At 53.3% G+C, this 27222-nt stretch overlaps 11 protein-coding genes across 11 annotated transcripts; 6 read left to right on the top strand and 5 right to left on the bottom strand.

Annotated features, from left to right (window-relative positions):
- Positions 1 to 143: 143 nt before the first annotated feature.
- Positions 144 to 511, bottom strand: N7510_010388 (uncharacterized protein; the record flags this gene model as incomplete). The annotated part of the gene is made up of 2 exons (XM_056982313.1): positions 144 to 325; positions 400 to 511. 2 exons carry the CDS (start codon positions 509 to 511, stop codon positions 144 to 146), a joined length of 294 nt encoding a protein of 97 aa, XP_056830149.1.
- A 148-nt stretch (positions 512 to 659) lies between these two features.
- Positions 660 to 962, top strand: N7510_010389 (uncharacterized protein; the record flags this gene model as incomplete). The annotated part of the gene is made up of 1 exon (XM_056982314.1): positions 660 to 962. The coding sequence occupies one exon, from the start codon at positions 660 to 662 to the stop codon at positions 960 to 962; it is 303 nt and encodes a 100-aa protein (XP_056830150.1).
- Positions 963 to 1608: 646 nt separating this feature from the next.
- On the bottom strand, positions 1609 to 6947 carry N7510_010390 (uncharacterized protein; the record flags this gene model as incomplete). The annotated part of the gene is made up of 7 exons (XM_056982315.1): positions 1609 to 1682; positions 1724 to 1892; positions 1946 to 4373; positions 4428 to 5371; positions 5866 to 6076; positions 6471 to 6804; positions 6860 to 6947. 7 exons carry the CDS (start codon positions 6945 to 6947, stop codon positions 1609 to 1611), a joined length of 4248 nt encoding a protein of 1415 aa, XP_056830151.1.
- Positions 6948 to 7503: 556 nt separating this feature from the next.
- On the top strand, positions 7504 to 8200 carry N7510_010391 (uncharacterized protein; the record flags this gene model as incomplete). Its single annotated transcript, XM_056982316.1, has 3 exons — positions 7504 to 7825; positions 7980 to 8079; positions 8155 to 8200. The coding sequence occupies 3 exons, from the start codon at positions 7504 to 7506 to the stop codon at positions 8198 to 8200; spliced, it is 468 nt and encodes a 155-aa protein (XP_056830152.1).
- Positions 8201 to 10212: 2012 nt separating this feature from the next.
- Positions 10213 to 13380, top strand: N7510_010392 (uncharacterized protein; the record flags this gene model as incomplete). The annotated part of the gene is made up of 1 exon (XM_056982317.1): positions 10213 to 13380. One exon carries the CDS (start codon positions 10213 to 10215, stop codon positions 13378 to 13380), a length of 3168 nt encoding a protein of 1055 aa, XP_056830153.1.
- A 111-nt stretch (positions 13381 to 13491) lies between these two features.
- Positions 13492 to 15346, top strand: N7510_010393 (cystathionine gamma-synthase; the record flags this gene model as incomplete). The annotated part of the gene is made up of 3 exons (XM_056982318.1): positions 13492 to 13805; positions 14071 to 14251; positions 14315 to 15346. The coding sequence occupies 3 exons, from the start codon at positions 13492 to 13494 to the stop codon at positions 15344 to 15346; spliced, it is 1527 nt and encodes a 508-aa protein (XP_056830154.1).
- Positions 15347 to 15634: 288 nt separating this feature from the next.
- N7510_010394 (MoaD/ThiS family protein) lies at positions 15635 to 15952 on the top strand (the record flags this gene model as incomplete). Its single annotated transcript, XM_056982319.1, has 1 exon — positions 15635 to 15952. The coding sequence occupies one exon, from the start codon at positions 15635 to 15637 to the stop codon at positions 15950 to 15952; it is 318 nt and encodes a 105-aa protein (XP_056830155.1).
- Positions 15953 to 16399: 447 nt separating this feature from the next.
- On the bottom strand, positions 16400 to 16977 carry N7510_010395 (uncharacterized protein; the record flags this gene model as incomplete). Its single annotated transcript, XM_056982320.1, has 2 exons — positions 16400 to 16732; positions 16819 to 16977. 2 exons carry the CDS (start codon positions 16975 to 16977, stop codon positions 16400 to 16402), a joined length of 492 nt encoding a protein of 163 aa, XP_056830156.1.
- A 933-nt stretch (positions 16978 to 17910) lies between these two features.
- Positions 17911 to 19596, bottom strand: N7510_010396 (FAD-binding oxidoreductase; the record flags this gene model as incomplete). Its single annotated transcript, XM_056982321.1, has 5 exons — positions 17911 to 18240; positions 18292 to 18478; positions 18527 to 18890; positions 18941 to 19054; positions 19104 to 19596. The coding sequence occupies 5 exons, from the start codon at positions 19594 to 19596 to the stop codon at positions 17911 to 17913; spliced, it is 1488 nt and encodes a 495-aa protein (XP_056830157.1).
- A 1793-nt stretch (positions 19597 to 21389) lies between these two features.
- Positions 21390 to 24628, top strand: N7510_010397 (exoribonuclease II; the record flags this gene model as incomplete). Its single annotated transcript, XM_056982322.1, has 3 exons — positions 21390 to 21587; positions 21640 to 21941; positions 21991 to 24628. 3 exons carry the CDS (start codon positions 21390 to 21392, stop codon positions 24626 to 24628), a joined length of 3138 nt encoding a protein of 1045 aa, XP_056830158.1.
- Positions 24629 to 24903: 275 nt separating this feature from the next.
- On the bottom strand, positions 24904 to 27080 carry N7510_010398 (uncharacterized protein; the record flags this gene model as incomplete). The annotated part of the gene is made up of 4 exons (XM_056982323.1): positions 24904 to 24944; positions 25042 to 26314; positions 26372 to 26670; positions 26747 to 27080. 4 exons carry the CDS (start codon positions 27078 to 27080, stop codon positions 24904 to 24906), a joined length of 1947 nt encoding a protein of 648 aa, XP_056830159.1.
- Between the last annotated feature and the right edge of the window lie 142 nt (positions 27081 to 27222).

Raw genomic sequence — 27222 nt, forward strand, 5'->3', positions numbered from 1 at the left:
CGTCTGCATTTCGAGGTGATGAGACATACGTGGAGTGTCTGCTTGGTCGTGAGGGAGGGTTATCGAGTAACGAAGCCTGCATCCAGCGAGACCCACGTCCATTATCCAGCCCAGAAGGCGGCGCTGGAGGCGACGAAGAGATATCAATAGCCGTGGCAGATGACGAACCCGGTGCTGCAAAAGCAGAAGGTCTTGACCGTGATACCGGCAGAACCAGTGAGGTAGACCTGTTCGGAAGTGCTGTCCTGGTTGTCGAAGGTCCCGCTGCGCTGCCAGACCTTGTTCGTTGCAATCTGACATCCTCGCCGGTGCTTGTCAACCGCCTCTTGCGGTCCGCGGGAGGAACAGCCATTCTGTTTTCCCTGCAGGCACCACTTGCAAAGCTGGAGTCTGTTGCACTTATCGCCTCCATTCGTCTCGTATTATCCGCAACGGTGGATATTTGTGCAGCCGACCCGCTAGCCACCGACGAACTCGAGGGTGACGATGCAGCACTCTCCATGGAAGACATGATGACGGCCCTGAATACAAGCTTTGATTCGGTTGACTAAAGGCAACGAGGGCACTCTCGGCCGATGGAATGGCAAGCCCTCATGGGCTGGGTGGCGACACGGGATCGAAAAAGGAGGCGAGAAATGGTTTGATGAACCGTTTCGGTTATGAAATGTCTTGTACAAGATGGTGAGGCACTCTCAGCGGGAGCAGCGCCGTTTACAGGCCACCAGTGCGTTGATGATTGTGAGGATGATGCTTATCATAAAGCCAAGGCGGATCCAGCCCAGGGCGTGGTTCCGGGGTCGTGTGACTCTGTGATGAAGCACGAACGCTTCGGGAAACGCGTCGACGAGGGTGTGGAATGGTATGAGCTGGCGGGTATGGATGAGGATCAGGAGAAGGAGATCGGGATGGGTGAAAGAGAAGATGGCGATGATGCAGGGAGAGTGAGTCCCTGGGTTGTTTAGGTCCGGCACTTATCAGTGGGGCCTCTGGGCGGTGGCGATCGGCAAAAATGCGGCTCACGTGTCTGTTATCTTGGTATGATATGATATGGGATGTCCCGACGGCTTATCTACTACACTCCTGGCTAATCGCACGACCACGTACTCATCGGGAGGAAAGGGAAGAACCCACCCAAAAAGCCTCGTTCTCATCATAATCAAAACTTAGCCGCGACTCAAGAGGGCGATGAGTAGTACTTATGTAGATACATTGAATTAGTTCCAAGGTGAAGTAAGTGGATGGAGAAAGAGTTAGAATGACGCATTAATGTGTACTTCGCGGTCAGTCGTTAAAAATTAAAACAAGGCAAGCGAGGAAAAGTAAAAAGAAAAAGACCTCGCAGCAATTTTTTCAGATGTGGCAAACACACGCACTCACACAGAGTAGCAACAACACAAACAGAAAGGACAGAAGGCAAGGAGATTCGTTATCGTGGCATTGGGTGGATATCCAGCCCAATCCAATTCCAGTTCATTCCAATACAACAGAGGAAGTAGGAGGGCGGAGAAGGGTGGAAGGAGTTAGGTAGGGAGGGAGAGGAGGATGAGAGTAGATGATTATGTGAGAGATGCAATGCAATGTTCTGATCGATGCAAGAGGATCCAAATATTAATGGTCGGCGTGCAATGGCTCGTCGACTAGCTCTGCGGCACTGCCAGTGAAAGAGGGCTCATCCGGACTAGCTTGGGTGATGTTATCACTCGTGCGATAGTGGGCCACATACCCCATGCTTGAAGGACGGTCAGAGCGGCCATCTTCTTGCCCAGTTTTGTGACTCCGGCGGCTGCTAGAAGTGACAGATCGAGTTGTAGATGCGACGGAGGCATTGCGTTCTTGGGAGGGGGGGAGCTGCTTCCGCTGAACGGCATTTTCGCGGTGGTGGGGGACTCTGGCTGCAGGTGTCCTGGGGGGAGATAGTTCCAGTTCGTTGGGACCCGGGAGAGACTGATATTTCGGTGACGGCGGGTAGAGGCTGAGGTGCTTCTTCGGTCGCCTCTTCTAGTGGCCCTTGGACCGTGCGACGGGATCCCATCCGGCTTGGCAGCTCGATGTTGCCGACGGAGTCGACTTGCGGTAGAACAGGAGGACGGTCACTCGATTGCCGGTGGTCGTGGTCACCATCTGAGTCCTGGTACGGGCTATAGGCGGTGGAGACGTGGCGAGAATGACCTCCATTCTCGGGGTCGTCTTGGTAGGGTTCATCATTGAACTCCCCATCAAACATACCAGGTGGTGGCGCCCTTGCACTTCGCACCACCTCAAATCCCTTGCCTTTCTCCTTGGTTTTTCCCTGGAAGAAGTTCCGGAACCACCCTGTTGCGGAAGAAACTGGGCCTGTCGGGTCTGCTGGGCCCGTCTTCAGTTTACGAGTGCCCATGTGCGAGAGGGGCGGGCCGCGGACACGGTAGTAAAAATCGACTTCTCGGACGGCATAATCTTTTTGTTTGCGAGGGTCTTCAAGTTCCATGTCTTCCTTGGGTGCTGGGATGTAGGCTGGTGTAGGAGTCGCCCGGCCAGAAACCGGTGGGCCATCTCCTAGATCGTCTTCGGTATCCATAGCGCGGTTGGGCTTCATCAGGGTCTTCGGGACCCGACCACCATCAAAGGAGCTGGATTGGGGCGTTCTTCGTCCTGGTCGCGGAGGCCGATAGTACGGATCACGGGGCTGCATACCAATCACAGGAGAATCAGCTCCGCCGTAGGAAGTGTGGCCACCGAGTGTCGTAGGCGTGTAGAGCCCGCTGCTTGCAGCACGGCTGTGAGTGCCGCCATGCGAACTCGCGTAGTCAAGCAGCTGGCTTGCGCGGCCGTCACTGGCACGGTTAATGAGAAGAGCCGAGTTGCCTGACAGACTGCGGGGGCGAGATCCATCAAATTGAGAAGACATGCGATCGTCACCAGGGGCGAGCATCGCGGCTTCAGAACCGAGACTCTGTCGAGTGATATCGCGTTGGATATCACGTTGAGGGGCACGCCTCGACAGCTGGCGCATTCCAAAGACTTTGGCCAAACCGCCGCGAGTAGTACCACCGGCACCAGCAAGTCGTGCAATGACCTCGATGAAGGTCTGTAGAGCGTTGAGGAAGAACCCAAAGATAAGCACCAGTGCATGCAGAACAAGAATCACGTAACCAATCCATCCTCGTGCTGCCTCGGAAACCGCTAAAGACGGAACAAACACCACACTCAGCAAGATGGTCAGAAACCGGATGATGGAAAAGCAGCAGTGGTACAAGTTCATGAGCGTCGGTCCGGGGAATGGTCGGAAAGCCACAAGCGTGAGCACCGAGACCACTTCACAGATAGCAAGCAACACAATTTGAGCAATGCCCGATGGCTGCAAAGCCCCAATAGCGACACCTCGAGCAAATGTCAAAAACAATGGCACCATGGCAAAAGGTGCTGCGTCATCGCAGAAAGTATTATAAAGCGGGCCGTATAGGAGAACCGTTGGAAGATCATCGAACAGATGAGACCGCGGGCGAGTATTGACAATCACTCGGATACCCCAAAATGAAAAGCAGACCAAGATGAGGATCACCACTGCAGCCAAAGCAGTCGTGTAGGCGGGTGAATTGCCTGCGATAACAAGCTGGAAGAAGGATAGCGAGACAATGGGAAGGAGCAAGTAGCTGAATACGATGCGGATGATGTTGCCAACGGTAAATGGCACGTTTTTGGCACGCAAGTCTTGCTCGGGGATATGCGCCATCTCGCGGTGAATCCAACGCAACACAAAGCCAGCCTGGACCAGGAGCGTGACGCTGACCAAAATAACCAGCAGCCATACGATCATACCAGGCCAGATATCGCGGGTGGTAGCCATTCCCACCAGCTGGTTGAATCGATCCAAACCATAGGTCCCATTAATCGCATAGACGCCGTCCACAACCGGATTATAGCCGCTACCTGGGTTGACAAAGCTCTGGTTGAACATGAGAGACGACCAGGCCGCCTGACTCACCGTCGGCTGGTAAAAGCCTGGGTAATTCAATGATAGAGCCCCTGTCAGCACCACATACTGAATGTACTGCAGGCAATCAGCAAAGCCAGGGGTGACCAGTCGCAGAATATCTTCGTCGCGGCCATAGTTGCTCGTCCATCGAAACGGGTCTGTTGTGCCCCAGGGACTGTACATGGCCGCTGTGATTGTCGCGATGCCCACCAACACCAGAATGACGAGGGGTACATAGGCCAGGGCATCTTTGAGGGAGGAACCGAGATCGGGGGTGATGGACACGGAGATACAGCCCAGCTCGGCGGCAGAGACATCGCCAGACAGAATGAGAAGATTGGGCGAGATGGTCGAGAATCGGTAGGAGGAGAGCATATCATGCTGGACAGAGAAGGAGTGTAGTTGGGTCAAATCACTTCTGTGGCAGGGATTCAGTTAGGGGAAGCATAAACAAATAGGCGGGAATACTTACGCGTTGACATCAAACACCGGTCCCAAGGGGCACTCGCCTTGGCCGAGTTGGGTGCAGAAGCGTTCGGGATGGTGATAGGGGGCAAAGTTGAGCACATTGAACGAGGTCATCAAGGTCGAATACTTGTTGTTTGAGTCGCTCAGGTCCTCGATCTTGCCCACGGTAATGTTGGGGTTGTTCCACTGAGGATCATCCGCTGGCGGATAATCTGCGCGTCCGTCGGCAGTGCCAGAGACGTTACCGTAGACCGTCACGTTCAGTGGGCGGAGCGGGTCCGTCAGGTTGAATGTGACGGAGACATCCAGAGGCACAAATTGGAGCAGCCGTGGATCCGAGTCAAGACGGGCCTTGTCCAAGCAGTTGTCGAAATTCAGCAGCACAGCCGTTGCGGGCGAGGCCCACGAGATCCAGCACACCAGCACGAGCAGAACCCAGAACGGCCGCCGTCGCTTGGAGGTGTCGCGCCATCGTCGACCTTGAGCGCTAGAGGTTCCACCGCGTCCAACCAGACACAGATCCTGGGGAAGACCGGAGGCCGTTGAGGCCTCCGGTTGGGGGCATGTCGGGTCGTCAGACATGGCCGCTTTGGGTATCCGGGATGACCTCCTTGGGGAGGTCAACCCCCGGGATGAGCAGTCTGATCCACGTTGTATTGACAATGTGGAGGTGCCGGGGTCAAGGTCGGGGGGGAGCACGGCCAGGGTGAGGGAGCGAGATTCGAGGTTTGGCCGGGTGCCTAGTCTGGTTGAGGGGGGACGAAGGGGAGACAATGGAGAGCAGCACGGTTGGCCAGCCGGGAGGAGCCAGTCACTCAGGTGTCGTAGCACATGAAGAGAAGAAGAAACGGAGATAGAGGACGGAGAGAGGACAAGCAGGGATGGGAAGAGAAAGTGGTGAGTTGAGTGAGTGAGAGAGATGTTTTGCTTTGCTGCGCCCTGTTTGGTCTGGCCCAAGTGGAGAAGAATTAGCAGATCAGCCACATCGGCACCAGAAATAGTAACGAAACAACAACTCCTACTCGTGGTGTCTTAGTTTCATACTGGCGATGATTCAATTATTATTGGGATCAGGTTGCACATCATCTATCCATGTACACACGGTCTACCATTCGGCGACATCACTACCGGCCATACGACCCACGCGCAAAGCCATACTCCATCCCAGAAGACCTCACCATCCGACTCCAATCTAACATCTCGGCCATCTCTCCATCGCATTGGGATTTTGTCGGATCTTGCCAGGTCACATAATTTGGCCCCACTACTATGTCTTACTGTCAGTTAGATTGTGGCAGCAGAGGCATCACCGACTCTTCCAGGCCGAGGGACTGGCTCTGAGCCCAACTGACCCACGTCACCTACTTTTGTTTTCATCAGCGATAGCTCATGTCTTCAAGTACTAACCTACTTAACATGATTGCCTATCTGCTGCTGCCCACAACGTTCGTGCCACCCTCCGCACCACCTATTGGTGTTCTCGCGTGCATCACAATGCCCCTACTGCGCCGCCGGACAATCTCATGCACCATGCGCTGACCAAACCCGAGCCGCATCAGCGCGCCGGGCCGAAATCCGTCGAGAATGAGGTCCGCATCCTCGAGAATGCTCGGAATTTGGGCTTCCTCTCGACATTCTCGCCCTCTTCCCCATCTGCATATAGAACATTAGCATGTCGTCTCAGGGATATTCTACGATGACGCCCGCAAGGCGTCCGCACCGAGCAGGACAAATATCGAGATGATCGGTCCGGCGAGGGCACGCTACGCATCAGATCCAACACTCGGATCCCAGCCAGTGGCCAGTTCTTAGCGTCTAATCCGGCCGGCCAGGATCAAGAGGGGGGGATGGAACTGTCCATAATTCGTCTCGTTGTTACAATAGCAAATTGTTAACTAATCCCCTCTCTTGATGTATATTATATGGATAGACATGCCTACAGTGACGACAATTATTGCCTTCCACGTCGGACGCATACCTAGTACATTGAGATCCTTTCTTGTTCACATCCTAATCACATGATACCAGCAGTTGTCAATAAAACCACACGCCATCTTGCTCCAGCTTTCCCTCAGCTTCAATATTCTTCATGCATGCTTTGATCCTCTGCACGACATGCTCCGCATACCCCGGTCCCAGCGGCGGTTTCGGCACAGCCATATCCATCCTCAACCAAGGGACTGAGCTAAGCCCGCGGCACGCCTGACGCATCTCTTCGAATTCCTTATCACCGTACATAGCCCCTAAAAACACAGCCACGGGCGGTTTGGAATAGTTCATAGTGCCGCGATTGGGCTCTTCTGCAACAGGAGGGGCCTGCCCCTGCAGCAAGAAGGGTATTTCGACTGCTCCGGAGGCGCTGCCGGTGACATTGTGTATAACTACGGACGATATTAGTCTTAAGCAAACAAGGAGTTGTCCTGTGCTTTTCCTTACTTTCGTACTCGGGTAGGTAGAGAGGTTTGACAGCGTTGAAAACCTGTGGGTTGGCGGTGCCGCAAGCAATAACCGGTAAAGATGCCATATTAATAGCTGAGATCAATTTATGATTGCAAGAATGAAAAATAAAAAAAGAAAGCAGAGGCCTTGAGCGAGTGGACAGATACTACCATAGTATTTATACATATGACGGTGGGCGAGCGGCTATACTGGCTAATGATCGGGGCTGCAGCTGCTATTGGCTGGGCGAATCAATTTCCCAAAAGGGCCCAAGCTGAACTGAGCTGACGCGACCAATTTTTCGACCCCTCCGGAGCTCCATCTAGAGTTTAGCATACCACCCTCGTGGGATCAAGTGAGGCCAAACGCAAATCAAATGCCGAATACCGGTAAATATAGCCGAAATTGCTATTCTTGTCGACGGCGACGTATCAAGGTACGGGTGGTCTTGGGATATGCATTATGTCCAGTTATCAACCTAGTTCCAGTGTGATCTTGCACGTCCGTCCTGTAGTCAATGTCTACGAGCAGGAAAATCCTGTTCAGGCTATCGAGATGAGGTCAGCATGCGTTTCCGCCTTACCAACATGTCGTCGTTTCACCCGAGCCTTCATCAGAAAGTGCGCTATCACGATCCGCCAATGATCCAAGCGGACTCTGCCGAAGACGGCGACATACCATCTGTCCAAATCATATACGAGCCCTCTCAGGTGTGGAGCCACCATGTGATTCCTTTGGTCCTAGGCAAGTTCTCCGTCAAGGTTGTGGATACTAGCAGAGACAGCAGCCTGTTCGCTACCATTCCACGCCTCATAACCAGCACGCAAGAAGGGTCTCCGGTCTATGCGGTTTGTGATGCCATTGCATGTGCATATTTAGCGAGTATGAGCGGGTCGGCAGATGCAATTGCCAACAGAACCCGGGCGTATGGGACCGCACTTAGGGTCGTCAATGTGGCTCTAGGTGAGCCCGGTCAATACAGGAATGACAGCACATTGTTGGCGATTTGGATGTTCGTGGTGTACGAGGTAAAAGTGACACATCAGTGCGAAATTATAGACGAGAGGACTAACTGACCCAACGTTCCTATCGAATCCCCATCTCACATCTACTGCAGGATCAGAGGAGGGAAACCGCCACTGTCGAGGCATGGCCTCTTTGATTGACCTCCGGGATCCGGAGCAGTTCACCAGAGATGATGGACGGAATCTCGTCTGGTTTGTCTGTTATTGCACTGTAGGACCTCCTGGCCCCGAGGTTTTATAGTCGACGATTCTGACCAACGAAACTAGCAAGCCAAAGCACTTATCGCCGGCCGGGAGTCTCCTACAGAAGTGATGAGCTGGATCTACAAACTCTGCCAGTATTTGAAGCCATCCGAGTGTATCATGATTCAAGCATGTGTCTTTGCCTACTACTGCACCCGCCTTTGCAGTCAGATTCGAAAGGTGTTAGTTGGGAATTCGGACTTGGTGTTGGCCGCTTACTCGTCCATATTGCAACAGATGGACGAGACGGAGAACACTTGGAGTTCTTCATATAATTCAACTCAGCACTCCAGATCGTCTATCGGAGTGCATGCATATCAAGGAAATTTCCAAATGCATCTCTCGGCGAGCGTTTTAACTTTTCTACTTCGTGTCTGCCAAGAAGACTGTTCACATCAGCAGCACATTCATTCCACCGCGATGCAAGAACACTGCATTGCAACTTTTCGCGCCACAGCTACGAGGATCTTACACGCGCAGGACATGCGACAAGGTATCGGTAGCAATTTCAATCTCGGATGGGCAGACGCAGTCATGATTTACGGATCCTTAAGAACTATCGCAACATCTCATATTTCATTAGGCTGGCAGAGAAACGCGGCGAATAAGGCTCGTGCAATAATTAAGGAGCGGCTTGGTTTCCAACTTGTGGTATAACTACATAGCTTGGTTAGGTGTTCTTCAATCTTAGTGATGCTATATTCGCTGTATGTACAGATTGTCAAGTTTGTATATGAGGGCAGTTGTGAGGTAAGTTGTGACTGGGTGATGACCTATTTTGGCCCCTGCGGTATTCCTACTACTGCTTTCCCCGACGACATACATGGTAGGAAACTCGATATAAGCAATGGTAGCTTATGACGATCAATCGCGATCAGTGTCGATCTGCGGCGAACATCCCGGCTAGGATGATCCGGGTTACTCCGGTTCTCTACGGTGCATTACTACAAGAATGCTGCCTGTCAGGATGAGCACGAGTACTTGTGTCGACGCAAGGAGATGATGATGACCGGAGATTTTGCCTATTCTCTACCTGGTGGAGATTGTTATTCGCTGGTTGTGGTGCAACCTTGGGGTCCACCCGAACCTTGGACTGTCGTCCCAGGAACGAACATGTTCATCTGTTCAATATTAAATATCGGGGACATGATCGAGCAGTCGATATAGAGGTGCATACATCTGATCGGCAAATTAGAACAACTGCCGCAGCAAGGATGTCGACGGCCTGCACCTCCATGCCTTGCGGGAAGGACAAAAGGGGCAAGCCGGGCAGTTGAATACAATTAGTTCGTCAGTGGTAGCTGCCGCAGTGCGGTCCACTCCCAGCCCGGCTGGGACTAGTTGCGTTTCATGCTGAGACGCCCTGGTTTTTATGGTATCTCGCCTCGTGCTGATACTAAAGAGCAACGACTCACTAGAACAATTACCGATCATAAAGATTCAATGATATGTAGTCGAGTATAGGAGTCAGAGTGACTTCAGAGTGACCTGCTCTGGCACCTCTCCACCACGGGAGGCGTCGTACCTGCGGAGTCACTCTCATTCCTCCCTTGATCCACATCCCCCAGGTATCGCTGCTGGTCCAGCTTCGTTAGGGATCTTCCTCGCTGCCTGAGGAACCACTCCTCTTCTCTGCTCTAACTAACCATTATTCCCTTGACATCACCTTTTCTTCCTCCTATCCCTCCTCCTCCCTTCCCAACAGCAACACCAGCGCATGCACGGGCGCTGCGATCGCCAAAGCCCCTCCTCTCTCCCCTGCCGTGCGGGCTTGCCAATTCCACCCACACAATAATCTCCCTCGTTCGCTCAGCCCACGTCGGTTACCCTCCCCCCCTCCCCCTTTATCCTCCCCCCCCACACTGTGATACCGTCTGGTCTGGCACCTCCATCACCTATCGCCCCTCCCCAGCCCCTGTCGATCGGAGGCGCATCTTGAGCGATACATTATCACCACCCACTTCGGGGAGGGGGACTCCACGCGGAGGCCGATAAGGACTGGCTCCCTGGTTTGTGACTTGGGCGCCGGGCGTGCGATGTTGACAGAACTTGCCTGGCCTCTGGATCCCATTACCTGCCGACATGCCTGCCGATGACCCGTTTGCTTTTATTGCTGCCGAGCAGGGACAGCGCAAACCAGCTAAGAAGTCGCTATGGAAGGACAAGCTGTTCAACAAGGACAAGAACCGCTCAACACCTGACCAGCAGATTGAAGCCTTCCTAGGCTCGACACGTCCCAACACAGATGCCTTTCCACCCCCCAACTTCGATCCCAGAGGCCTTCCTCCGCCGACGATCACAACAGCACACCGGATTCCCTCCGCACAGGACGTCTCGCGCGTGCCTCCACCCCCTATTGTTCCGTCGGTCAACGAGAACTACACGAGTTTCAACTTCTCGGATGAACCCCCTCCCCCTCGCAAACCCCGCGGCCGCAAGGGACTCCGGGTGGGTTTCTCGAATCAAACCCCCGATGTGATTGGGGAGGGAGGTGATGAGGCAGAAGCGCCAACAATCGAAATCTCCAGGTCTCGGCAACGATCGCGCAGTCGGGGTGCTCTGAGCCCGGGCAATGTGGCCCCCTCACAGGAGCCGTCCCCATCGCGGGGTAATGTACCGAATCTTCGTGTCAACACCTCGCTGGCCGATGGTGAAGTCAAATCTCAATACAAAGCCTACTCCAAGGGCCAGGACGACGGGGCCAATATCCAGGACTGGAAACCGCCGCTGATGCACAACCCTCGTGACGCGGAGTTCCTCAACACGCTGTCTGAGAGCGATTCCGGTTCGCGTTTGTCCTTCCGAGGGGAATCACATTCCTTTGCGGAGCGTGTACGGGACAAGATGCAAGCCGAGGAAGGCCTCGCGCTACAACATCGTTTCGATGATGAAGACATCCCGGACGATGACAATGACGACTCTGACTATCCCAGTCCTGAACTGCCCCCGGAGCTGCCCTCGGACCTACCCCCGGAGCTGCCCTCGGACCTGCCCCGGAGCAGTCCTGAGGAGTCAGACTATGAAACACCCCCACTCTCAATGGCAGGAACAAACGCTGGCGCTCCATCTGTCAAGTCGGCCATCCAATCCATTCGCCATCCTGCTACTCCCGCGGTTCACCGCCAGCCCATCAATTTCAGCCCGACTGAGCCACGACTACCGCCTCACCTCATGGCTGGAAGCCCTCCTGAGATACACACCTCGCCTCCTCCAAAAGTGCCGGCTCATGAACAGCCCCAAATGCCTCAACCATCTAGCCGAGAGAACCGGGAGCCGTCCCGCAGTCCTCAGCCTCCCAAGTATACCTTGAAGGGAGTTGCCAATCAGTTGGGCGACGTTGCATTTACCGAGTTCAAGGATTACATGTCTCACTATGACAGTCTTCTCCGGCTGGCCGCTGAGAGCGTCAAGCCGTTGATGGAAACCTCTTTGGCAGAATGGGTTCGCGCGGCGGTGTGGTGGTTCTTGCGAGGCAAAACACGACTGGAAACGTATGCCCGCGCTCGATCAAACTGCCCTCCGAGTTACGCTAAGCAAGCCGTGGTGGATCTTGGTAAAGCATTGTGGATTAACGAGAATATCCTACCGACACATTATGAACTCGCCCGATACGGTGATTCAATGAGTGTGGACGCGCTCATGGGAGTCGTCACCACCACAGGCGACCAGGACATGGCCGATCTCCTCAGTTTACATCAGACCTGCATCAGCCATCTCCGGTCGCTGTCCATGTCCATCAAACGCAACAACATTCTTTCAATCATCGTGTCGGACGTCGACTCGACCAATCAGCTGGATACTACGGTGTGGCTGCGATACCCGTTCTTTGCGCCCGATGTCTCCGTGGTGCTGTCTGGTTCTGTGTCAAGATCGATGTTGGTGGACCACTCAGGCAGGGCACCTAATATGATCCACATGATGCCGATGGGAGACACGAACCGGTTCTTCACCTACGGTAGTATGTTTGTGCAGGTGTGCATTAGCTCCACCGACGATGAAGGCCAGCAATACGCCATGCCCTGCGCATTGACCATCATTCGAGAACGGTCAGATTGGTACGTGCACGCTGCCATCACGAGCCAGAGTCAACTCGTCAATATCATGATCCAATCCGACCGCAAACAAGGACCTACATGGGATGATGTGGACTGGCAAGTGCGGGCGCATACCATGCGGGTCAAGCTCCCGCGAGGATTCGAGCTGGATGTGATGTTTAAAGAGGATGATTTCAAGACGTTGTGGAATATTGTCAAATATACCCGCAAGTCGGAAGCCAGTCTCCAACCGGAATCCGGAGAGAGTCTGGTTTTTGAGAGTACTCTCAAGGTCTTCCATTACATGGACCCAGGCACGCCCAAAGCCTTTCCCTCGGAGCCATTAGAGCGATGTCGAATGCGTTTGTTTGAGCGGTCGATGAGAGTGACCGAGGGCACAGGGACGCGCAATGTGCACCAGGGCTTCCGGCTTGTTGTGTTGACAAGCCCCAAAGTGAAGACGCTGAGTTGCGTGCGTCACATTATGGGGAATGGCACGCCTGTTGTGTTTGGTCTTTTGAGGGGCGAGAATGGAGCTCCGGCTCTGCTGCTCAAGGTTACCGAGGATGGACGCATGCGGTCCATGTTGATGACCTTCCATGAGGTGGAAGAGCGCACCCGGATGCATTCTTTGCTACTTGGCATGTCTCCTCGAGACGGGGAAACCAAGACATCGGAAATCCCCACCCGGGGATATTCAATCGAACAGCCTGGGGATAAAGCTACCGGTTTGCCGCCGGTCACTTATCTCAAGTTCCCTGCCGGCAACGTGTTTGTGATCGACCAGCAGCATAACTTTGTAGAGCATGGGTATGGGCCTACGATTCTGTCGGAGCATTTGAGAGCTTTTGTTGCTACCGAATGGGGGTCGGTCACCGATCGTATCAATCTAGGTGGGATTACTTTCGTTTATATTCCTTGTTATCTGCTAACGCAATTCCCAGGGCCTGGTGAATTGAAGTTGAGCCTGGATGTCTCTCGCAAAACCAGCATGAGCCTGTTTCGGCCCGCACAGCAAGATCTGACTCTGTCGCTGGCCGACAACCTGATTCGCCCCGAACTGCCGGATCAGTTGTCGGCGTTCCTGGAGAAGCTCACTGCGAAGCCAATGATCCGCCGCTTTGACTTTGGCTCGGTGAAGGGTAAGCTCTTTTGGGGTGGGTGCCATTTCATTGCTGATTTTGTTCAGATCTCCATGCATTCGAAGCCGCCGTGACTGGCTTCCAGGTCCTTTACGATGGGTAAGTGTTGATGTTCAATCCTTTTCAATTCTTGGCGCTGACGGATCAGGGTCGCCTCCTCCTTCATTATATCCCGCCGACGCAGCATGGTCCCAATCTACAAGAAATGGGAAGCCAATCTGACTCGCGTTCAGATCGTCCAGCAGGAGAATCTTACACAGATGCTGGCCTTCTTCTCGGATTTCCAGCACGGGACGTGCATGAACTTTGTGCTCAAGGGCACCGACTTGATGGAGTCCTTCTCCCGGTCCAGCAGATTCGGCATCCGCATTGTCGATTGCAAGTTTGCGCTGCCTAAGACGGACCCTGACCCGGCATCCGACTTTGTGTGTCTGGACATGCCCGAGTATCCAATCGAACATGACGATATAACCATTGCGTTCGATTCGGAGACTGGTGAGTTTTCCATCTGGCATACACCGGTAAATTCTCTCTCTAACTGACTGTTCAGACCGCAGCCGCTTCAAAGATGCCCTACCCGGCTCCGTGCGTGAGGCTTCCCGCATGGGTTCTCTGCGGCGCTGATAACGTGATTTCCGGCAAATCACGTGAGGCCCATCCCCCCACCAGACCCCTCAGGACTCGATGGCCTGTATCAGTACCTACTTACTCCTACTCCGACTCTTTCCCTGTGCATACAACAATTACAACCCCTTCCTACATAGCATATTCCATTCTCCTACCATGTCGCATTCTAGCGAGGCCATTGGCGCCGCCACGCGCTCGCTCCATGCTGACGACGTGCTTAACGTCGTCACCGATGTCGCTCCTCCGTTGCACCTATCCACCACCTTCCGGTACTCTGACAACCCGGAGGATCTGATGCCGGCTGCAGATGTTTCCACCGTATGAATTGACGTCCGGTCTTGCTCTCTGGCTCCCCCTTTCTAATGGCGAATACAAATGTAGTTCGAAAACCCCAAGCCTACCTCTCACGTTTACTCCCGGTTCACCGCACCCAATTTCACTCGCTTTGAAACTATCCTCTCCTCCCTCTGTAATGGCAAAGCCCTCAGCTACTCGTCCGGCCTCTCTGCTCTGCACGCCGCCTTGACTCTGCTCAATCCACGCCGCATTGCCATCGGTGATGGCTACCACGGCTGCCACGGAGTGATCGGCTTGTTCACTCGTCTGACCGGACTGAAGAAACTCGATCTGGACTGTCCTGCGGAACAATTGGAAGCCGGCGACGTCATCCTCCTTGAGACACCGGTCAACCCCCAAGGCATCGCGTTCGACATCGCCGCCTACGCGGAGAAGGCACATTCGCGCGGCGCCTACCTGATCGTCGACAGCACGTTTGCGCCGCCAGGCCTCCAGGATCCGTTCAAGCATGGCTCCGATCTAGTTATGCATTCCGGATCGAAATATTTCGGCGGACACAGCGACGTCCTGTGCGGCGTGCTAGTCACCCAGCGCGAGGACTGGGCCAAGCAACTCCACCTAGACAGACTCTTCATCGGCAGCGTAATGGGCAACATGGAAAGCTGGCTCGGCGTCCGCAGCCTCCGCACCCTCGAAATTCGCGTCCAACGCCAAAGCGACAACGCAACCCGTCTCGTCTCCTGGCTCGACTCCGCCCTGCGAGCCTCCAACCCTGCCCCAGGGAGCGACGAAGCTGCCGTGCAAGCCGTGCTGGGCGAAATCTTCCACGCAAGTCTGCAACGGGTCGAGGGCGACTGGCTCAAGAACCAAATGCCCAATGGCTTCGGTCCTGTCTTCTCCATCCAGATGAAAGAGGAGATCTTCGCGCGTAACCTGCCGAGTAAATTGCATTTCTTCCAGCATGCTACTTCGCTCGGTGGCGTGGAATCCCTGATTGAGTGGCGCACTATGTCGGATACCACGGTCGATCGCCGTTTGCTGCGCGTTAGTATCGGGTTGGAGAATTGGGAGGATCTCAAGGCGGATCTGAGCCGTGCGTTCCGCGAGTTGGCTTGATTGTGTTGTGTTGTGTGGTGTGGTTGTATTGTACCTAGCTAGATGGTTGCCGTTTTTTCTCTCTCTTTTCCTTATGAATAGGATGGCTGGCTGGCATATTTAGCTTATGGGTTGGTTAGTGGCGTGTTGTATCTAAATCGGAGGTTTCCGGACCCCGCATTTTTTGAGAAATCCAGCTGAACCTCAACTTTAACTTCTTCCTCAATCAACCTCTATTCAATTCAGTTCACTTCAACTCATTTCAATAAATAATACAATCCAATACCGCTCTCACATTACTTTGCAAACATGTCCACGCCATCCAACCCAAACATCGGTCCCGATCCCACGAGTGGGACAGGGACACAGACAGAAACATTCACCATCCACTACTTCGCAACAGCATCCCAATACACCTCCAAAAACACAGAGTCTCTCCCTGCTCCACTATCACTGTCCGCTCTCTTCCCACTACTAGAGGAGCGCTACCCCGGGATAACCGAGAAAGTCCTCCGCAGCTGTGGCGTCAGTGTGGAGGGGGAGTACGTTGATATTGAGGCTGATAAGGAGATCGTTATTCTGAGCCGCCAGGAAGTTGCTATTATTCCGCCTGTTAGTTCGGGTTGATTTTTTTTTTTGGTCTTTTGAGTAAGTCTTATTGGAATATATATGCTTGAGTCTTTTTGTTGATGGTTGGTAACTAGTCATTTTGGATACTTGAACAGTATAATAATCACAATAATGCGAACATAGAACCATTAATGCCCTCGCTGCCGTATATAATAGAAACAGAAAACCCGTACTCAAAACAAATTTGCCAAATACCTCATCATGCCCATTTTATCCTCCCGCCCTCCTTGTGCTTATGCTTGTTTGTGCCTACTCTGCTCTGCAGAGTCCACCTACAAAACCAACCCCATGACTTACTCCTTCGCAAGAGCAATCTTCTGTCTCCATAGACAAACACTGCAAAGCGCAGAAAATAGGAACAGGACGCTAATCATCAATATTAGCAAACTTCCACTCAGCTAGGAACACCAGAATGCTGTATTCAAGAAAAAGAAAGAAAAAAACTCACCAGAGAGCAATACTCAACCCCCAAATAGCCTTCGTCTCATAACAAATCGGCTTACTCGCTCCAATCCACGCCTGATAATCGATCTTCCCGCTCAGGCTAGCCAGCTCGCTGGATAGATGCGAGGAGAACGCATACGCTGTCGCATCCTTATCGTTCAGGCTCGCTAGCGTGCTGCACTTGAGGTAGGAGAGCGGTTTGCCCAGTACCACCGCCACGACGACGAGGGCGATCAGTAACAAAAAATCGAGGGCGGAGCAGGCGAGGAAGGGGAGGATGTCGTCTAAGAAGAGAATGGAGGTTATGAGGCAGTATAGGACTGCGATGCTGGTCTTTTTATTTTAGGGATCGATTAGATTCGTTGGGTGGCTCTCGTTTTTGTATTGAAGAAGGGAGGGAGGGAGGAGGGGGTACATACCACGCTGATGGTCCCAATCAGCACATTCGGAGGCGTGTCGTTGCTCGACACAATGGATGAAATGAATTTGGCCGTCATCCCGATGATAGCGATCAGTGAGCATGCCTGGAAGAGGCGCGCGAGTTGGAAGGTAGCGCCCAAGGAGCCGTAACGAGCCATTTCGTATGAAGACGTGCAATGAGTGTGTGTAATTAATCTGGAATTGATGTAGATGTCGTCGACGACTTAACAGTCGGAGTAACCCGGTGAATATAAAGGAGAGACTGGATAAAAGATAAAATGCAAGGAAATATGAACAAAGGGAGTGTGGGTGTCTTTGTCTTTCTAGCGATTGGATTTGCTAAAGGAAAGGTCTATCTTCAACGAAGTCCAGCCTGCTTTTTATACCCTCCGCTCCAACAAAGAAGCCCAGATCGATCTAACCGGCAGACAGATTTAGTATCAAGAGCCTAGACTCCTGGCATTTGTTTATTCCTGTCAGAGAATGTCTAAAAGCAGCCGCCGCACCAGAACAAATGAGATCATGTCCACTCACTCTCTCAAACAAATAAATAATGTAGAAATAAATAACCAAGCTCCAAATCAGGTACCATTCAGACCCCAAGCTCCTAAGCTCTCTAGCTCGTGGCTGGGTCTTGATTGCGCAGATCCACCCGGGCGCGTGGGGGAGAACCCTAATGGGTTCCGAGCCCTTCTGAGCCACCCGCTGTGCCGGCGCCTACATTTCTGACGCAGGCGGCTGTTTAATTACCCCTGGCCCTTCCTGTAACTACATCTGCAGGGTAGATCGTGTTTCAGCCCCGGTCTAGTCTCCAGTCCGTTGTTTATTGCCAGCCGGTTCCAGTCCCAGCGGTTGGGGGTCTATTCTCCGATTCTGTGTGTCCTATAATAATAGAAATCGACGATCCTTGGTCGGTTTTAAATATATCTTCAAGGCGATGCGCCCCGATAGGTCAATTCGTGCGAAAGGGTTTCAAGGCCTACTCGCAAAGGACTTGGCTAGAACTTGATATTAATATCTTCCTTTCATTAAGTCACCATCAATTATAATTATCGGACTATTGACTATTATAAGATAGAAACATCCCATCATTACTGGGCTGGCAATCTCCATCCACCACTGGTCCGGGTCTGGAAGAATCCATCCGGGTCATAGCGCAATCGCGTCTCCAGCGCGAATTGGTGCGACTCCGGCTTGATGCGACTCCAGTAATCCTGGCGGTAGTAGGCGTCATTCATGAACAGAGGCCGGTACACATCTGGCAGCGCACCCTGGTCGATGTTCTTCTGTACGATAGTATTCATTCCCCCATAGAGGTTCTGGTTGGCTTGGTCGATTGTGTCGTCGTCGAGGGAGAGCGCGTACGAGAAGTCCAGTTCCATGAAAATGTAGTTCGTGTCCGTTGGGACGTCGAGGAGGTCCTGTTATTGCGTTAATGGTGTTTCATTTTAGAAAAGAGTGGATGGTCTTACGCCGCCGTTTGCCTTGGCCTTTTGGCTGAATGACTTCGGGACGGGCTGGAAGGCAATCGAGCCTAAAACGCCCGTCACGTCCAGCACAGACTCGGTGACCTGGAACCAGTGGTCATAGTACTCCTGTAACACACTAGAGTTGTCTGGCACTGGTGTCGTCTCCGTGGCGATGGTGTAGCGTTGTCCACTGTGCCGCATGTCAGTCACGCCCTTGAGAATGATGGTAGGTACATACTGCAGAATAAAGAAGTCATTGTTCTTCAGCAAGTCGTAGTAGCTATCCCACGTCTTCGCGGTAGAGGTATGGTCAATGGCCGAGAACTCGTCAAAGACTCCCGCCGGGGGTTCAGGCCCATCGTAGAAAAGGAACATGATCCAGAGGTCGATGACAGCGCCATGTTCGCTGGTCAGGATAATGGCCGCCTTGTCATCCGGGTAGTCGGCCACAAAGTTGCGCAGGGCAGCAAGAATCTGTGGCGTCTTGTCGGCCGTGAAAATGTAATTGCCACCCCACACCTTGCCCACAGGGTGCGTTCGCATCGTGTACGCTGTCACCACGCCGAAGTTGTTGCCGCCTCCCTTCAGAGCAGCGAAGAGATCTATAAAGGATTAGTATCTTGCACAAGAAGCTGCGTGCGAAGCTCTTTACCGTTGTTCTCGTCTTCGTTAGCATTCACGATAGTACCATTGGCCAGAACCACTTCGTAGTTGACCACGTTGTTGGCGGCCCAGCCGTACTGGGTGCTCAAGAAGCTCATTCCACCTGATCTTCGTTAGACGAAATACGCTACCAGCCTCCAAGAAGAACATACATCCAAGCATATATCCTCCAACACCCACGCCCCCAAGCCGGCCTCCAACAACGGCCTGACCAGTTCCATCCAGGCCCGCCTGGGCCTCTTCCCATGAAAGACCAGGACCAATGACAGCGGTCTGGTCCTCCTCGTTATAATTCACCTGGTTCAGGTTCTTGGTGGAAATCAGCAGGCCGTTCTCGATACTGGCCCACCCATTGTTCGGGTTGTGGCCACCGGACTTGACGGCAAACAGGGTCTCGACTTTGTGCAGCTCCGTGATAATCTGCGACATCTCCGCAGCACTGGAGGGAGCGGCAATACATGTCGGCCGAAGAGCACTGCATGCGGCGGACCAGTACTGGGTCAGGTCGTAGTTGTAGGTCAGCGACAATGGGTACTCGACATCGATGTTTGCCTGTTGAAGTGTCGAACAGATGTCTGCCATTGCTGCCGGGGCAAGAGCTGCCAGAGACAGCGCCAGAGCGCGCCATCCGGGAATGATAGTCATGTTGGAAGGAGCGCGCAGCTATTCGCAATTGTATATATATACAAAGAAAGAAGAAGAAGATAAAAAGATAATAAAGGCCCGGTGTGAAATTAAAGCGGCTCGACACTCGCACATAAAAAAAGAGCGCGAGTAGTTAGTCTATATAGTCAACCTCATGAACAACACCCGAGCCGAGACTCGGAGGTTATCCTTCGAGTCAGTGGACCCCCCTTGGGATAGTTAACTAGTGGATCCTAATTGTCGGCGAAGGAGAAAATATTCCGCAATGTGGGCATCACACGCCTACTAGTTACCGGTCTGAGGGCAGGACTAACTGACGCAATTTCCCGTGTAGGTGTAGTACTTGGAACTCTCCTCCGCAGGATACCGGCGAATCGAAGGCATTGAAAACGCGGAGGGATGAACAAGAGTCATCCATCGGCTGGAGCTCAGTTCTTCAAGCCAGGCACATGGGCTGACCTCGGGATCCTTGGCTCCGCTATCAGATCAGGAAGTGAGCCCGCGGCCAGCGCTGCAGCTGCATAACCGAGAGTACTAACATGCCGATCCGGCCACATCCTATCGCCCAAATCGGAATCAGGTACATGGCGTTTGTGATAGGAGAGAAAGCCTAGCTCGGGGACTGGTAGTCCAGCTTAGGGAATAGACTTATTTGCAATAGTGGTTTAGAATGGACATGCAGCTAGATGTACAAGGGGTTTCGAAGGAGACAGGCGACTTTGCCCCAGGTCAATTCCCTCCTTTCTGCTGCTCAATAGGACTCTTGGCCAAAATATGCCACATCACTACCGTTAACAGAGCGAAGCGATGTCTGGTCGCGGCGTAGGATCGACAATGCAAACAGTGCCCAGGATTGGAGTTAGTTAGGGTGTCTGGTGGAACGTGCGGGGGGATAATATGATGGGTCCCCTGAACGGGTTCCAAGATGGTGTCTGTATGGGGTAGGGTTATCGTTCAGACCGCCATCAAAGCTCGGGCCAGAGCTCGCTTAGACAATAGGGGGAATGATATTCGGCGCCTCGCCGGTTTCCTGGCAGGCCGCTATATGGAGGATCGGCATGCGCATCACGCTATCGAACCACCAGAAAGATGCAGCGCATGGGATGGGCATCACATGAAATCAAGGCCTTCCCGCGAGCCGAGATGGACCCTGCCGAGGATGGGGATACGAAGCGATACGTCGTCGATAGAACCCCACGAATATTCTTTGGTTGAAGTGTTTTATTCCTCACGACCCTCGGATCATGGTTTCCACGGATAATCCGAGCTGTGGAGCTGTTGATCCTTAAGTCAGTAATTTCAGCCAAATTGTAGACTGCAATGCATTTTAGTCCGGAGCTGCAAGGATTAGTTATCGTCAAATTCTCCGGGGTACACTTTCATGGACTAGGGATATGTAGATATGTACCAAGCATTTCTTGCCTCAAGATCCCGGACGCAGATGGGCGCAACTGGTCGGCTCGGATGGGTTCGTCCCAGGACAAGGGTGTGTCCTTGGCACTGACAGCTAACAGGGTTGTTCTGGGCCTCTGGATTGGTCAAATAGTTATAATAACTACAATACGCCTGCGAATTGCCAATATGAGAGTAAAGAGGACTGAAAAAAATTCTTGAAAGAACAATTGCAATTAATATCGGGGTAATTATACTTCGTGTTTACTTTTCTGTTGACGCTTTTTGAACACGGTGTCACATGACCTGTCTACCGCCCAGGGCGGTCAGGGAGTGGCAGGCAGAATGCGCATTTTCTGGCGACGCGAACTGGCATCAACTCGTTCTTCATCACAATCACGATGCTACTCAGGGCAGCATCGTTGCGACAGCTAGCTGATGTGAACCAGCTATGCCTCCGCTGTGCCCTGAGACAGAGGCATGCTTCCGTCTCGTCTTTTAGAGCCACTCGCCTCCCCAACGTTGCTGGGAGTTGGCACTCGTTGTCAACAGCTACCAACCAGCCCGAGCCAGTCTCGGAAGAACCAGTTCATGCCAAAGTATGTAAGGCAAAATTGGTTTTTTACCGTTCCTTCAAGCTGACCGTGCCAGTCTCCCGTGCCGGACCCGTCGCTCTCCAGTATCTCCGCGGAAGACATTCGCTTGAAAGCCGAGTTCGAAGAAAACCGAGATATCCGAAGCTACCTGCAAAAATGGCAGCAGATCAATCCGAATATACTCGACCCTGTGAGAGATCCACACTCCGCAGATCCGTGGGTTGGCACAATGCTCAACGGCAGAGGAGCCTCCGATGAACCATGGGGGAACAACCTGACCGAGAACCATGATCTGGACCCCTCGGAGTACTCGGACAGCCATTATTTGGAACCGGGGGATCTGGCTGTTCGCCTCTCGTGAGTTTTGGAGCTTCTGTCATTCATAGCCTCCGCTAATCCTATCAAGAGCCACCGGTGTGTTCAGTTATTCCATCTATGTGCAGTCCGTCCACAAGCAGAGCCAATTCTACACAGATCGCGGTAATTGGCGCCTCTCTTCCTTTAGGGAATTGGATTTTGTGGTCAAGCGATTCGCGCCCCCGGAGTTGCTTCGGCCCCTTCTGCCTTATTTCCCAGACCGCGAAGCCCTGACGAACCCGGTGGTCCAGTCTGTTCCAGAGGGTGGAGTACCGAGACCTCTCGGAGCGCCTCTCCTGAAGATGATGACCGAGTTTGGGGGTAAAATCCTCGATTTCTATCGGGATAACGCCAAGGTTTTGGATAATCTGCCTGATTACCTGGCTGATGATAAAGAGTTTCGTCGCCTGTCGCTCGAAGAATTAGCCAGTGAAGTTCTTGATCTGGATAAATCAGAGCTAGACAGTGTGAAGCTATTTGCAATTCATCAGGCTGTGCGACGTTATCCGTTTATCATCGAAAGAGACTCGGCTTCCTTGTTCAATCCCATGTACCTGATCCAACCGAAGCGAATCGCCGAAATGATTACACAAATCACTACCTGGGTCCACGAGCACCAGCAATACTGCATGGAGCTCATCACGGGCAAAAGTCCTGTTGGCTTGAAACGCCATCCTATGCAACAGTTCATCGAGAAGGCACGACGCGTGATCCGACTCAGCCGCAAAGTTCGATCCCCCACAGTCATGTTCAGCGTGGGCCCTTCATCTCAGAAATTCTTTCCTGGCCAAGATGGGAAGCCGATGGTCTACCGCGAGGTTCCCACGGAAACTTTTAACGAAAATGACCAGACCATCATCCAGTTTCTGCAGCTGCACGCTATCCCGACGGCTTCGATGGCTTCCGGAACGCTGAAATCGACGGGTTCACACATTATGCGCTCCACAGGAATGTACAATCAGCTCGGCCTGAGTGAAGACTCGACCCGTCTTTTTTTGCAGGAGCTGGGCGTGGTATCTCCGTGGGAGAATATGAGTATCCTGGATCAAAACGTCTTGCTCCCTGGACACGGGATGTCGGAGAAAGCAGAGGCCAAATGGCAAGAGATGGTGGAGATGGCCAGCAAAACGACTCTGAAAGACCGCATGCACGATCTGAGAACAGACTGGGGAGGTCTGCCCGTCTACTGTGTGGACGATGCGGCAACAAAGGAAATCGACGATGGTGTGTCTTTGGAGCGAATCCCCGGGTCTGACGATACCTTCTGGGTGCGCGTGCACGTCGCGAACCCCACGGCGTTCATGCATCCTAACGATCCAATCATGCGGTACGCCGCCGAGCGACTCACCAGCACCTACATCCCGGAACGCACGTATCCCATGCTTCCTCCATCCTTGTCGCAAGATCACTTCAGCTTGGCGGCTGGTCGGCCTACCCTGACGATCAGTGCCAAGATGAATCTGCAGGGAGAAATCCTCGATACGGAGATCAAGAATGGTACCGTTCGAAATATCATCTCTTTGACGCACGACACCCTCCGCAACTTCCTCAATCCTGATACTAAGGAATCTTCCGAGTACCTCACTGTAGGCGGCGAGTATGCCACCCCGCCGCCCGCAGCAGGAAAGGTCCTCACCGAGACTCTCTCCTCCGAAGATAAAGAAACATTCACCATCCTCCGCCAACTCATGCTCGCCTTCCGCAGTCACCGCGAGAAGTCCGGCGCCATGGAAATCTTCCCACGTCTAGACTCCTCCGTCTCCGTGCAGGCGGGCAACATGCCCATGCAGCCCTACGAAATGCAAGTCGACCAAGGCCGCTACTGGCTCGGCGACCCGATCATCCGTCTACGGTTCCGGCGCGGCGTCGATCCCCTCGAAATCACCGACCGTTCCAAGGACGACCTCATCTCGCTGCTCATGAATCTCGCCGGCCACGTCGCGGCCACCTTCTGCGCTGCCCGCAACATCCCCGCTATCTACGACGGCACCCGCTACGACCCAGAGTACTTGCCACTGACGCGCGAGAATGTCAGCGAGCTCACTGGCCAGAACTACTATCGCTTCGCCATGCCACAGGCCATCTCATCCCCCACACCCCTCCCCCACCACACGCTCGGTCTAAACCCCTACCTCAAGAGCACGAGTCCGCTGCGCCGATTCTCGGATGTTCTCGCGCACTTCCAGATCGAGCGAGCACTGCGTTTCGAATACGACCACGGCCGCCAGTTCGATGCTGCCGACCCCGAACATGAACACGAAGAGACTAATGACCCATCCTCTCGCCTCCTCTCCAAATCCTCCATAGCCAATCACCTCGCCACCTCCCAACTGATAAACACCCGCCTCAGAAACATAATGAAATTCTCCGATCAACACTGGGCCTGCATGCTCCTCTTCCGTGCATTCTACTTCGCTGAATGCGACCTCCCCGAGTCCTTCACGTGCCAGCTACGTCTCCCGCGCCGCAGACCCCCGAGCGAGGGAACCGTGTATGCAGGCGTGATTGCCAATCTGGGTCTTCGGTGCTCGATTACGATTCCGGAGGAGTGCCCCGGTCGTGAATTCATGACAGTCTTTTCTGTTGTTGATGCTAAGATTACCTCTGTTGATATGGCGGCGTTGGAGGTTAAGATGGAGGCGACGAGATTTGTGAAGGCGTATGAGAGGACGGGCGAGTGGGCGTGATGTTATCTATCTCTGTATCTGGAGTAGATCTACTGTACTATATTATATCTCTGTATAAAAGAAAAGAAAGAACCGTTTCTTCACAAGATTTGCTTAACTTGCTGTACGAAGCAACCTGCGTAGATGTTGGAATCAGAACTTAGGTTTTAATTGGATTCACCTATCATACACACTCCATCCAGAGCAGAGATTCTAGCTCGATATCATCCAACGCCCTCTATTATTCTAATCTTCTATGTCATCCCTTTTTTAGTATCCCAAAATGAAACCACACCTCAAACACCAAAAACCTCTTTCACAAGCGCTTTCTTATTAACTGTGATGCTGGAGTATTAGTCCGTTTCACACGATAGTCAAGCTCTTTAACGTGAAAGCAATCAAATGGAAAGGAAAAGAGAGAATGAAAGACTCACCCTTTCCCATCGCATTCCTCGGAATAGAATCCAAAACCTTCATCTCCTGCGGCACCTTATAAGCCGCCAATCGATCACGCAGGGCGCGCCGCATATCCATCGCGCCCCAGGGCTTTCCATGTCGGCCGGCTGTCTGCGCGGATGGGTGCAGGACGACGATGGCGGCGACTTTCTGACCCCATTGTTCGGAGGGGAGAGCTACTACTGCTGTTTCACTGATTTGGGGACTGGATGGAGATGACAGGAGTTGGTTTGTTAGGACTGTCATGAATAAAACAAGACAAGAGAGATGGGGAAGGGGAAGAAGGAGGTAGATAGATGAATGAGGGAAGGGAGGAAGGGGAAGAACATACAGAGAAAGCAACTCCCGCTCCACCTCCAGCGCGCTGACTTTCTCGCCGCCCGTCTTGATGATATCGACGCTCTTCCGGCCGCGGATGAAATACATTGGCCCCCTCGCCCAGGGTCCGCTGCGTCCGGCACCGGCACCCTCAACGGTGTGCCTCGTCGCCACATCGCCAGTTCTGAACCACTGCGTTCCGCCATCGTCGCTCGCAACAAAGGCCTCATGCGTCGCTTTCTCATTCGCCCAGTACCTACTGAACAGCGTAGCCCCGCGCAGCTGAATCTCTCCCTCGCGCACACGGCCGTCCGGAGCGAGTTCTTCGCCTGGTTGGATGACCTGCTCCGTCTCCGTGTCGACGAGACGGACTTCCACGCCTGGAAGTGGCCAGCCCACACTGCCGTCGACGCGATCTGCAAGGTCGAGCCCGCAGCTGAGCGCCATTCCTACTTCAGTCATGCCGAATCGCTCGAGGAGGACGTTGCCACTGCTCAGTTTTGTCCAGGCTGTTTTGGTGGGTGTTGGGAGTGCGGCAGAGCCTGAGATGTTGAGTCGGAGATTTTCTGGGGCAATGCCTTTCTTCGCTGCTTGTTGGAGGTCTGATGTTAACTTGGGGAATGCGTTCATGAGCCGGTTGTAGACTGTCGGCACGGCTGTTAGAAAGGTAATTGGGTGCTTTTGCTTTCCGCCGGAGTCGTCGGATGGCAAGAAGGGTGCAGCGAGTCGCGACCACACTTGGTCTGCGTTGAACGGGTACATGAACTCGATGCACGAGCCGGCCACGAGGGGCGCCACCAGCGCATTTATCGTCCCGTGGATATGATGCAGTGGCAGGAGATGAAGCAGTCTATCCTGCGGGGAATACTTCCACGCCTCAAGAAGTGACGAGGCCTGCGCAGCTAGAGCGGATTCCGGAATCAGCACGCCTTTCTGTCCATGTATCAGCGCAGTCCCTATCCCCCTAAAATTTACAGACAGCAAACATACCGGTCGAGCCGTGGTGCCCGAAGTATAAAGCATAATCCCGCTAGACGACGGCTTCTTCGCATCTTCCAAATTAACCGACTCGCCCGCGGCGCCCTTCTGGATCTTGTTCCGGATTTCAAACACGGGATCCCGGTCCAGACCCGCACGGAGAACCTCCCTCGCTTTGTCGGCATACTTCTCCGTAGAAAGCAGTACTTTGGCCTGCGAGTTGTCAAGGATATACTGCAGCTCCCCCGTGGGGAAAGAGGGAGCCAAGGGAAGCGCAATGGCGTCGTTGGCAAGGATAGCCAGCAGCGTCACTAGAAGCAACAAACAATCAGCAAGGGCCCCATGTTAAAAAGGTACATAGCAGCTCAAAAAGAAGAGACACAGTACCCACGTAATCATAGCTATTCTCCGCGAGAAAAGCAACACGCTCGCCCGTTAATTGACCGTGACCACTTTCGTTCTCGACTTTCCGCTGCAGTTCGTTCCGCGCGCGCACCACGTCGGCAACCAGGCTGCCATACGTAAAGGAACGGGATGACATGCTGTGGACAACAGCCAGACTGGACGGGTCATGGCTCTGGAGGGCGCGGAAGAGCGGGAGATTGGGAAGCGTTGAGAGGAGCCGGAGTCGGAGTCGGGCAGGTCGTGTACTACCTATGGAGTTGGGGCGGATGCGCGAGGTAGAATAGCGCGCCAGCGCGGAGAGACTGCGGCTGGACATGGCGGTGGAGAATCAGGGGGTCATAATTAATTGATTGTTGTCGAGCATCGAGTGTCGAGAAGAATAAACCGAAAGTTGATGTCATGAGAGACGGCGGACCAACCTCCGCGGAAACCAAACTTTCTCCCTCCGTCCCTCCCTC

Source organism: Penicillium lagena (genome assembly GCF_028827675.1).
Source record: "Penicillium lagena strain IBT 129212 chromosome Unknown utg000007l_segment0_segment0, whole genome shotgun sequence".
NCBI lineage: Eukaryota > Fungi > Ascomycota > Eurotiomycetes > Eurotiales > Aspergillaceae > Penicillium > Penicillium lagena.